This window comes from Malus domestica, chromosome 05 (genome assembly GCF_042453785.1).
Source record: "Malus domestica chromosome 05, GDT2T_hap1".
NCBI lineage: Eukaryota > Viridiplantae > Streptophyta > Magnoliopsida > Rosales > Rosaceae > Malus > Malus domestica.
In genome coordinates this window covers 26882295-26894283 of record NC_091665.1, presented here as the reverse complement: position 1 = coordinate 26894283, position 11989 = coordinate 26882295, and the positions used below count along the sequence as shown (strand labels likewise).

The window sequence follows — 11989 nt, the reverse complement described above, 5'->3', positions numbered from 1 at the left end:
TTCGGCAGTATATAAATTGCTACTAAAACTTTTCATCATCATCTTACACAATTTCTCATAAGAGTTCCATACAAGGCATGAAAACTTACAGATTAACAAAGAAAAAAAAGGTAAACAAAGGAAAAAAAAAATACAAATAGTACAATCTTTCATTCCTAAGCCCTTCTGTATGTTTGTTCTGTTCATTATTTCCCTATCCTCTTCTCTCCATGCCAAATCAACAACTGATTCATGTCAGCGTTATTCTTTCAGACATATTCCGGCCATACCTTCGGCTTCTTCAAGCCTCAGAAGTTAGAGCCCTTCAAGTTCTTAAGCGGATGCAACAGCTGAGACATCTTTGCTTGATCTGTTGTATTTCATGTGACTATTCACAAGCTGTCCAGCTGAGATAGCAGACATGAGAGAAAGCTCTCCAGCAAGAACAGAACCAGCCACAACAGTGGCCAACAATCTTGCGTTTGATCCTGGTGCCTCCCTGTTAGCACCCTTCACTCCAAGAAGGTTCAGACAAGCTGATTGAGATGCAAGTTGGGTCCCACCTCCAACAGTACCAACCTGGACAAAATAATCAAACACCAATGTAAGACTTCATGTTTACTAGTACTATCAAATTACCTCGATGTAAGAACAACCCAATATTCCAATTCCCAAGCACTGTAAAAAACATCAAGGGACAATCAAATTACCTCAATTGAAGGCATGGTGACAGACACGTGAAGGTCCTGTCCATCATTGATGGGTTCCATCATGGTAATGCAGTGAGAACTCTCCACATTCTGAGCTGGGTCTTGGCCGGTAGCGATGTAGATGGCGGAGACGATGTTGCTGGCATGTGCGTTGAATCCACCGAGGGCTCCAGCCATTGCAGACCCAGTAAGGTTCTTGAGCATGTTAAGCTCGCACAGGGACGCCACATTGGTTTTCAACACCTTCTGCACCACATCACCCTTGATCACAGCCTCACAGACCACCGATTTTCCGCGGCCTTCAATCCAGTTCACCGCAGCGGGCTTCTTGTCAGAGCAGTAGTTGCCGGAAATTCCAATCACATCCATGTCAGGGAAGTCGTTCTGGAGGAAATCCAAGACGTTTTGCACACCTTTGGAGACCATGTTCATCCCCATAGCATCACCGGTGCTGCAGGTGAATCTCATGTACAAGTTCTTCCCAGCAATGGCACACTTAATTGTCTGAAGCCTACCGAATCTGCTTGACCTGAATAATCAAACCCAAGTCCGAATTAATTAAGAGTTTAAAACCCAAAAAATTATAAAAAGCAACAAACTTTAAGCTTTACTGAAACAAACCCATCAAAGTAATCAAACAAATCAGTACAGAAAAGTTGAAATTACCTGTTGAAAACCGTGGACAAGGTGTCATAATTGTTGGGTTCTTCCAAGTAGAACTTCAACTCGGCAGCTCTCTTAGCAGAGTTGAACCTCACACAAGGTGCTCTGGTCATCCCATCTCTCAGCAACACACTGGTGGCTCCGCCGGACAAGTTGATAGCTTTGAAGCCACGGTTGGTGCTGGCAACCAAGCAACCTTCGGTGGTGGCCATTGGTACGGAAAACTCTCTGCCATCGAGCATAAGAGGCCCAGCAATCCCAACTGGAATCTGAACATACCCAACTGGCATCTCGCAGCACTGACCCAGAATTGACTCGTAATCGAACCCCTCCAATGGCAGACCACCCAGAGACTTTCCTGTGATCCTCTGAAGCGCCTCGCGCCTGATAGCCGCCGCCCTCCTGCAATCTCCGAGCTTTGACTCCAGAGAGTAGGAAGGGATGGTTCCCGCCACCACGGACTTGACCACCTCCTCATCTTCCTCCGTCAACGGCTGGGCGGTGAAATCGCAGGGAGTGGAGAGGACTACCTCTTTATCAAACACCTTCTGTGCAACAGCTTTGGGGGCGGCAGCAGCAACAGGGGCAATTTGGGGAATTGGGCTGCAGTCGAGTCCGGCCCCACACGGCACTTTCCGGGCGTCGTCCTTCAATATCAAGCGCTCGTGCTCCTCCTCGTCATCGTCGGCGGCCCAGACGTCATTGCTGGGGCGGAGAATGAGCGACTGCACGAAATCGATCCCGAAGAATCCGAGCAAGTAGATGAAGGAGGCGACGAACGCGAGTATCGCGACGATCTCGGAAAGGTTCACGACGTGGAGCGGCGTCGAGGTCCTGATCTTCTCGCGCCAACGAGTAAGGAGGAAGTAGACGACGGAGAAGAAGAGAGTGAAGAAGACGGCGTTAGTCAGGTACAACGGCAGCGGCAGCGCGTCGGAGGCCTTGGCCCCGACGACACCAACGTCGCCCTCGTGGTCCACCACTTTCACCTTCATCGGCCCACTTCTGGCCTTGGTGGCAGGTGTATCCATCGTCGATCGCCTTCGGACGTCCATCGTATGTGTTGACGCGGTTGGTGATGCTAAAATGCGCCGGCGGCGATCGAGCGGCGGAGGAGAGAAGAGGAAAGGACAGCGGGGACTGAGGCTTCTGTGGGCAAAACCGGAAACTCACAAAAAATGATTGAATAAATATTTGTTTTTAATTTGTTGGTGGGTTGATTTGAATGGTGGAGCGAGTGCATAGGCGGGGTTTATATAGGAGGTGGGCTGGCGTACGCGTTCGAAGCGACGACCACGTGTAGGACTTACATGGCATATAATAAACAGTCAAAGGAATGCACCTCTTTTTGTCTCTTTCCTACCACTTTCTTTCTTGCTTTGCTCTCTCATTAATTTTAGATTTTAGATTTTATTTTTTTTTACAAATTCTTTTAATTTTTGGTAAGAAAATAGTTTTTTTTTTAATTTCTATATTGGTTGGTTGGTTGTTTGTCTTTATCTGCTTGAGTTATTTTTGGGACTGTAAGTCATAGATGCGTTGAGCATAACATAGCACGGTTATCAACGTAATTATGGATTGGATGTATTGGTAAGGAGGAATGACTCGAACGCTACTTACAGCAATTGAATTTAGCAAGTTTAACGGATCTTAATATCGAAGTGCTTTTTTAGGAGGCATTTCGTTATATGATTACATGTGTGCATAAATGACTAAACTTACAATAATTGGCCTAAAGTTTAGCATGCCAATTTTCTTTCTTTGGTGAAAGATAGTAAGCATGCCAACTTTCTATTAAATCTTGATTCATGCCCATGGTTTTGGAAACAAGATTTCATCGAAAGCCAGATTTGTAAAATCTGCGAACCAAAAAAGCATTTTGAGTATTAAATATTAATATCCTGTATACATTTATAATTTTCGTCTTTTACTATGTGATGTAGAAGTGGAAATCCTATTTTTTCCTCTTATTTGCCCAAAAATAAGATCTTTTCTTAAAAGTAATCTCTCGTGTTCTTATCTCTATTAATTTACTAGGTAAAATACACACAATATTCTCATACATGTTTTTTTTCCTCAAATGATAATCACTATTTATAATTTGTTAATGTGAACCATACATTGACATCTTCAACAAGAAGATTAAAAAGCTTCATCGGCCACTTAGTATTACGGTCTAATGATATTCTTTTTCATTTGTAAGTGAGAGGTCTTATGTTCGATTCTTATCAAAGATAAATTTGAATCATATTATCGCTAGCCTATTGTGAAGCTTACCCACTCCCCACCCCGTTAGTGTAGATAACATCATTTGTTCAAAGAAAAAAAGCTTCACCAGCTCAAATCTATCTCACTCGAAGACACCCTTGCATCAACCAACTAAATAAGTTACAATTTGACAACTATATGAAGTACAAGTTATATTTTAATTTTTAAATGTAATTATTATAAGGAAAACTTTGGATCTAGTTCTGGTTGATCAAATCTTAGATATTAATTAAGAAATTTAATAACGAAAATTAGAAGGAAAAAAATTCATAAAATTATGCAAAGATTAATAGCAAATAGGGATTTTTAATTTGTTTCCTCAAATTGGAATTGTGTGAAGTCTGATCAATTTTTTATTTTCTATTTTTTAAAATACAATGGTTTATTTTTATTTTTAAATATGGGTACATTGTAGATAAAAAGGGTGAATAAATTTTACATAAAAAATTAGGTACATTTTACATATAACAAAGTAGTCCAATTTTGATAAAAAAAATGGGTACATAATATATAAATTATGGGTATAAATAAAAGATTAAACCATTATTGCTATAAATAAAAGATTAAAAATTATTGCTATAAATAAAAGCTTAAAAGTATTGACATAAAAATAAATTAAATATATGGGTACAAATTAAAACTTCAAAATAAATTTTGGTACATATTAAAAAAATGTGTAAAAATTAAAAATAGAAATATATGATACAATATTTAGCCATACACACACACACACCAAATGTAACGTTTCTAACCTTAAATATATATATATGGAAATAATTATTAATACTAAAATTTAAATATGCTAATATGTAAATTTCTTATTATTGAAATAATGACATGGATAAAAGTCAAATGACCTAGATCAAAAATTGAAAAAAAAAAGAATCTAGTTTCAATAATTGAAATAGAAAAATAAGAAATAAAAACCGAATTTATCCTTAATATAATTATATAATTCAACCTATGTCTCATAAACCGTATACATTAACTTGTGAAAAAGATATAAATTTAGAAGAAACATAGATGTTTAGATCACACGTTACAACTAATAAGAAAGAAGTTATTTCTTTTGTTTAGACCTACATGTTTATAGGATATAATGAAGAAAAAAAATTAGGATAAGATTGCAAGTTTAAAATTATAGAAACAAGTTCGTTGGTTGATATATAATATAATCTAAATGACAGGTTGTGAACTTGTGATTACTAATATTAGTGTTTGAAAATAATTTTTTTGGATAGAGCCCTACACAAACGAGAAAGAAGAAATCTAAGTATAAAAGGAAAACAATAATAATAATAATGACATTAGAGAAATTTAAACCCTTCCGTCTTCTTACCCTACCCGTCTCTCTCTCCTTCATCCCCCTCTCTTCATCGCCTTCCCTCTCTGTCTAAATTTTTTACCAAGGAAAAATATGTAACATAACATTCAATGTCACACCATGCATATCACTTTCCATGCGATTGGATCCTTAACAGTAGGCAAGATGGTGACATCAACCAGCCTTTTGTTCTCATAATTATCTTCCACATAGGTTACACAGCTCGAACCTATTGTTCTTCCATCATTTTTTTTCAAATTCTTCACTATCCAGATCCTCCTCTGTAGGAACGAATGGAATGTTATGTGCTTTCCCTAGGTCATTCTAAGGTACAGGTTCTGTTTCAAATTCCTCTTCCATAAAATTTGCAATCAATAATTTGAAAAGAAACTTCCATTGTAAACACACAATCCATTTGTACTGCTGCTCACACAAAAAGCTTAGACGAAGGAGGGAGAGAGAGGGGATGGAGGAGAGAGACCGGTAGGGGAAGAAGACGAAAGGGTTTCACGCATGAACCGTTTTTTTCTTTTTTTTTTTAATTGAGATTATTATTTTGTTATGGTGGAACAAATATGATATAAGGTTAATTAATTAATTTACCGGCAAATTAACCCAAGGATTTAAATAATAGACGACCTCACATGACCTCGATGACCTTAGGTGAGTATTACGTAATAATCATATAATTCGATTATCTTCCTTTTTTCTATTTTGTTTTTTAATTTCATAGGGCACAGGGGCCCATGTGCTAGTAATCAAGCAAAAATGTCAAAGATAGTTCATTACTTCAAAAAGATATTCAAATAGTTCTTGGCTTTTTTATGTTATGGAGCGGCCAACCAAAGGAGAATAGTTTGAACTAAGAAGTGGCATTCACTGGTTCGCAAACTCAAGGTCAAACAAGCACAAGGTTTTTAACTTCTTTTGTTAATAATGTTTACAACTCCGCCTATGTCTTACATGGCCGGTCCCAAGCCCGGATAAAGGAGGAGGGGGAGGGCGTCAGGTAGTCGACAGCCGGCACTCCATGATCACGTCGAATCCTTATGAAAATGAATCCAGAACAAAATCGCGCTAAAGCTAGGGCGTCACCCGTAAGTGGCGCGCTGTGTGGCCTGAGCACAGTGATAAGTGAGCAAGGGTCGCTGTATCTCCATCGGCACCCGGATGCAGTGTTAAATGAGCAAGGGGGCCATAGAAACTTCTTTTCGAACGACTCCACTCAAAGTTGTTTGGGAGCATATGCTCCTATCAACTTTACCCGGGACACACAAAAGAAGTACTTTGATCCTATTAGACGGGGGAGGGTGAAGAAGCTAGGACAGAAGGGTAGAGTTCAAGAGAGCAAAATGCGTTTAGGAACGTGGAATATAGGAACCTTAACGGGAAAATCTATGGAAGTAGTGGAAGTTATGGTGAGGAGAAGGATAAATATTATGTGCCTACAAGAAACTAAGTGGGTTGGTAGTAAGGCAAAGGATCTAGAAAACTCAGGGTTTAAACTTTGGTATTCGGGCACAAATAGAACGAGAAACGGTGTTGGCATCATCGTGGACAAGACCTTGGTACAAGATGTTGTAGATGTCAAGAGGGTAGGAGATAGAATCATGACAATCAAGATTGTAATAGGACAAGAACTTATTAATGTGATTAGTGCGTACGCACCTCAAGTAGGGTTGGATACGAGTTCGAAGGAGAAATTTTGGGAAGATCTTGGAGACTTGGTGCAAGGAATTGCTCAGACGGAGAAGTTATTTATAGGAGGAGATTTAAATGGACACGTGGGCAGGGAGACAGGCAACTATGGAGGTTTTCATGGTGGCCATGGTTTTGGGGAGAGAAACGAGGATGGGGAAGCTATCTTGGATTTTGCAATGGCATATGATCTCTTCTTAGCCAACACCTTCTTTAAGAAGAGAGAAGAACATGTGATCACCTACAAGAGTGGGTCGTCAAAAACACAAATAGATTTTCTTCTAATGAGGAAAGGGGATCGTATAACTTGTAAGGATTGCAAAGTTATACCAGGAGAGAGCGTGGCTAATCAACATCGCTTGTTGGTGATGGATGTACATATCAAAAGAGTAAGACAAAAGAACAAGACTTGGAAGTGCCCAAGGACTAGATGGTGGAATCTAAAAGAAGAAAAACAAGCCATTTTCAAAGAGAAGGTAATCACCCAATGTGTGTGGGATAGAGAGGGGGAAGCTAGCCAAATGTGGGATTCCATGGCTAGTTGTATCCGAAAAGTAGCAAAAGAGGTATTAGGAGAGTCCAAGGGCTTTGCCCCACACCAAAAGGAATCTTGGTGGTGGAATGAGGAGGTACAAACAAAGGTGAAGGCTAAAAAGGAATGTTGTAAAGCCTTATACAAGGAGAGGACTGATGAAAATGGTGAAAGGTATAGAAAAGCGAAGCAAGAGGCGAAGAAAGCTGTCAGAGAAGCTAAGTTAGCGGCTTACGACGATATGTATAAACGACTAGATACCAAAGAAGGAGAGTTGGATATCTATAAACTATCTAGAGCAAGGGAAAAGAAGACAAGGGACCTAAACCAAGTGAGGTGCATCAAGGATGAGGATGGAAAGGTTCTTGCTACAGAGAACGCGGTTAAAGACAGATGGAGAGGTTATTTTCATAATCTTTTCAATGAAGGACATGAAATGAGTGCTTCTTTAGGGGAGTTGAGTAACTCAGAAGAGTGTAGAAACTACTCTTTTTATCGTCGAATCCGGAAGGAAGAAGTGGTTGTAGCTTTGAAGAAGATGAAGCATAAAAAAGCAATAGGCCCAGACGATATACCAATCGAAGTGTGGAAACTTTTGGGAGAGACAGGTATAACATGGCTCACTGACCTTTTCAATAGGATTTTGAAAACGAAGAAGATGCCAAATGAGTGGCGAATGAGCACTTTGGTGCCTATCTACAAGAATAAGGGCGACGTACAAAATTGCATGAACTATAGGGGTATTAAGCTAATGAGTCATACAATGAAGCTCTGGGAGAGAGTCATTGAGCATAGATTAAGGCAAGAGACACGGGTTTCGGACAACCAATTCGGGTTCATGCCAGGGCGCTCAACCATGGAGGCAATCTATCTCTTACGAAGATTGATGGAAAGATATAGAGATGGGAAAAAGGATTTACACATGGTCTTTATAGATTTGGAAAAAGCGTATGATAGGGTCCCAAGAGACATTCTTTGGAGGATTTTAGAGAAGAAAGGAGTACGAGTAGCATATATCCAAGCTATAAAGGATATGTATGAAGGAGCAAAGACTGCCGTAAGAACTCATGAAGGACAAACCGAAAGCTTTCCCATAACTGTAGGATTACATCAAGGCTCATCCTTAAGTCCTTACCTTTTTGCGTTGGTAATGGATGAGTTAACACGACATATTCAAGATGATATTCCTTGGTGTATGCTTTTCGCAGACGATATAGTGTTGATAGATGAAACTCAGGAAGGGGTAAATGCAAAGCTTAACCTTTGGAGAGAAGTGTTGGAATCTAAAGGTCTTCGCCTAAGCCGATCAAAGACAGAATATATGGAGTGCAAGTTCAGTGCAAATGGAGGCCAAAACGAGTTAGGGGTGAGGATCGGAGATCAAGAAATACCAAAGAGCGACCGTTTTCGTTACCTAGGATCTATCTTGCAAAAGAACGGAGAATTAGATGGAGATCTTAACCATAGAATACAAGCTGGATGGATGAAGTGGAAGAGTGCATCCGGCGTGTTGTGTGACCGCCGTATGCCACTGAAGCTCAAGGGAAAATTTTATAGGACGGCAATAAGGCCGGCGATGCTGTATGGCACAGAATGTTGGGCGGTGAAACATCAACACGTACACAAAATGGGTGTAGCGGAGATGAGGATGCTTCGTTGGATGTGTGGGCACACGAGAAAGGATAAGATTAGGAATGAGGATATCCGGGGTAAAGTAGGAGTAGCCGAAATTGAAGGAAAGATGAGAGAAAATCGGTTACGGTGGTTTGGACATGTGCAAAGAAGGCCTACTGACGTTCCGATTAGAAGATGCGACTATGGGACAGAGGTGCAGGGCCGAAGGGGTAGAGGAAGACCTAGGAAAACTTTGGAAGAGACTCTAAGAAAAGACTTAGAGTACTTGGATCTAACGAAGGACATGACACAGGATCGAGCACAATGGCGTTCTAAGATTCATATAGCCGATCCCACTCAGTGACTTGGATTTTCCAAGTCTCCAACCGAGAAGTTTTCCTCATTCGGGAAATTAAGAGAACACTACCCCAACCTACATGCTCCACTCAGAAAGCTTCAACATACAAGCTTTAACAAAAGAAAATTCAAAGAACTTAGCGAAGAAGGCTTTGGTGTATTTAACACAATACGTTGAAATGAAGGAAAACTTATTTATTGATATCCCCGATAAGCTACAAATATGTACATATACATGAGTCAAAATAAGCACACAAGAGGGAGCCTTCACAAAGGTTGCTTAGGAGAAGTCTCAGCAGTCGGTAGAGCCCCAGAAAGAGAAGGCACCGGAGGGGGATCATTTGGAGCCTCAGTACTGGACAGAACCCTAGAAGGAGGAGGCATCAGAGGTTGATCATTTGGAGCTTCATTACGCGGTACAGCCCCAGAAGACGAAGGCAATAAATGCCTTTGGAACAAACCCACAAATCTCTGATGATCAAGTAAAACCTGACCATCAGTTTCCTTCATCTGGTCAAGCTTCCTCTTCATGTTTGTAGCATAGTCATGTGCGAGCCGGTGCAACTGTTTATTCTCATGCTTGAGCCCTCTAATCTCCTGTTTGAGACTCATCACTTCAGCCGCCAATGATTCAACTTGGCGGGTTCGAGCAAATAGGCGTTGGGCCATATTAGACACAGAACCTGCACACTGAACACTGAGAGCCAGCGAATCCTTAACAGCTAACTCATCAGACCGTTTGGAAAGTAGTCTGTTATCTTTGGGAGTGAGAAGGTTCCTGGCCACCACCGCAGCGGTCATATCATTCTTCATCACGGAATCCCCAACGGTAAGAGGACCAGTAGGGGAGACGAAGGATGGGCGCCATATGTTGTCTGGAGAAGGCGGGGCTGCCTCTTCAACAAGGTTCAAGTCAAAACGACGGTCGGAGGGGCCAGACATTTTCAAAGGTGTTGAAGAGAGAAGAGGTCGGACAAATCAAGATCTTAGAAGTGCAAGAATGAAGCTTCTACTGGTGGAGATTCAAGTGTGCTTTGGAACTTAATGCCAGCCCCTATAAAAATCTGCACTCGACGAAGCTTCAGAAATCGAAGAGGCGCCTGCTCAGAAATCGAAGAGGCGTTTGCTTTCTCAAAAGCTGGGCTGCTTAGAGATCACGAGGGTTGATCTCAGAAATCGAAGAGGCGTTTGCTTTCTCAAAAGTTGGGTTGCTCAAAGACCACGAAGGCCGATCTCAAAAATAGAAGAGGCGCTCGCTTTCTCAAAAGCTGGGCTCCCCAGAGACCACGAGGGCCGATATCAGAAATCGAAGAGGCACCTACTTTTCCAGCCTTTTCCAGCCTTGTCAGCACCTGTCACACGCACACTCAGTTTTGCGGAAATTATGGGCATTCTGTCAAAGACTTCTGGGGAAGTAGAAAACACATGAATCTTACTGTTCAATCACCCACTTCCCACACGCAACAATAGCTCATGGGTACCACAGATAACTTTGCCAAAGTTCTCTGCCAAAGTTGAGCACGTGAAGCTTGCAGCTCCCACTACATCGCTCTGACCAAGAAGGGTAAAAGAATAGCAAAGAAACAGCACTAACAAAGTTTAGACCCATAAATTTTGAAGGTCTAGCTACCATATTATTACCCACAAGGGTAAAGGAACAGTACCACTGCTGGATAATTGGAAAGTCCCTGTGTGTCAACCTCTGTGCTTCGTGGCAAGGTAGACTAGCAAACATGCCCAACCTTTACTCACATTCGAGAAAACACTCCCAATAAGATTGCTTGCTCCAAAATCGAAGAGGCACCGTCCTCCGAATCTCGAGAGCCAGACTCCCAACATGACTACTTTCTTAAAAATCGAAGAGAGGGTAAAGGAACAGTACCATTGCTGGATAATTGGAAAGTTCCTGTGTGTCAACCTCTGTGCTTCGTGGCAAGGTAGACTAGCAAACATGCCCAACCTTTACTCACATTCGAGAAAACACTCCCAACAAGATTGCTTGCTCCAAAATCGAAGAGGCACCGCCCTCCGAATCTCGAGAGCCAGACTCCCAACATGATTACTTTCTCAAAAATCGAAGAGACACTGCTCCCCGAATCTCGAGAGCCAGACCCCCAGCATGATTGCTTTCTCAAAAATTGATGAGGCATCGTTCTCTGAATCAATCGAAGAGGCGCTCGCTTTCTCAAAAGTTGGGCTGCTCAGAGACCACGAGGGCCGATCTCAGAAATCGAAGAGGCACCTACTTTTCTAGCCTTGTCAACACCTGTCACACGCACACTCAGCTTTGCAGAAATTATGGGCATTCTGTCGAAGACTTCTGGTGAAGTAGAAAGCACATGAATCTTACTGTTCAATCACCCACTTCCCACACGCAACAATAGCTCATGGGTACCACAAATAACTTTGCCAAAGTTCTCTGCCAAAGTTGAGCACGTGAAGCTTGCAGCTCCCACTACATCGCTCTGACCAAGAAAGGTAAAAGAATAGCAAAGAAACAGCACTAACAAAAGTTTAGACACATAAATTTTGAAGGTCTAGCTACCATATTATTACCCACAACTGTAAAGGAACAGTACCACTGCTGGATAATTGGAAAGTCCCTGTGTGTCAACCTCTGTGCTTCGTGGCAAGGTAGACTAGCAAACATGCCCAACCTTTACTCACATTCGAGAAAACACTCCCAATAAGATTGCTTGCTCCAAAATCGAAGAGGCACCGTCCTCCGAATCTCGAGAGCCAGACTCCCAACATGACTACTTTCTCAAAATCGAAGAGAGGGTAAAGGAACAGTACCATTGCTGGATAATTAGAAAGTCCCTGTGTGTCAACCTTTGTGCTTCG

General features: G+C 41.5%; 1 protein-coding gene across 1 annotated transcript; it reads right to left on the bottom strand.

The window, feature by feature from the left end:
- Positions 1–312: 312 nt before the first annotated feature.
- LOC103410649 (3-hydroxy-3-methylglutaryl-coenzyme A reductase 1-like) lies at positions 313–2407 on the bottom strand. Its single transcript, NM_001328773.1, is given in 3 exon segments — positions 313–558; positions 690–1218; positions 1356–2407. Coding segments are annotated over 3 exon segments (1827 nt in total).
- Between the last annotated feature and the right edge of the window lie 9582 nt (positions 2408–11989).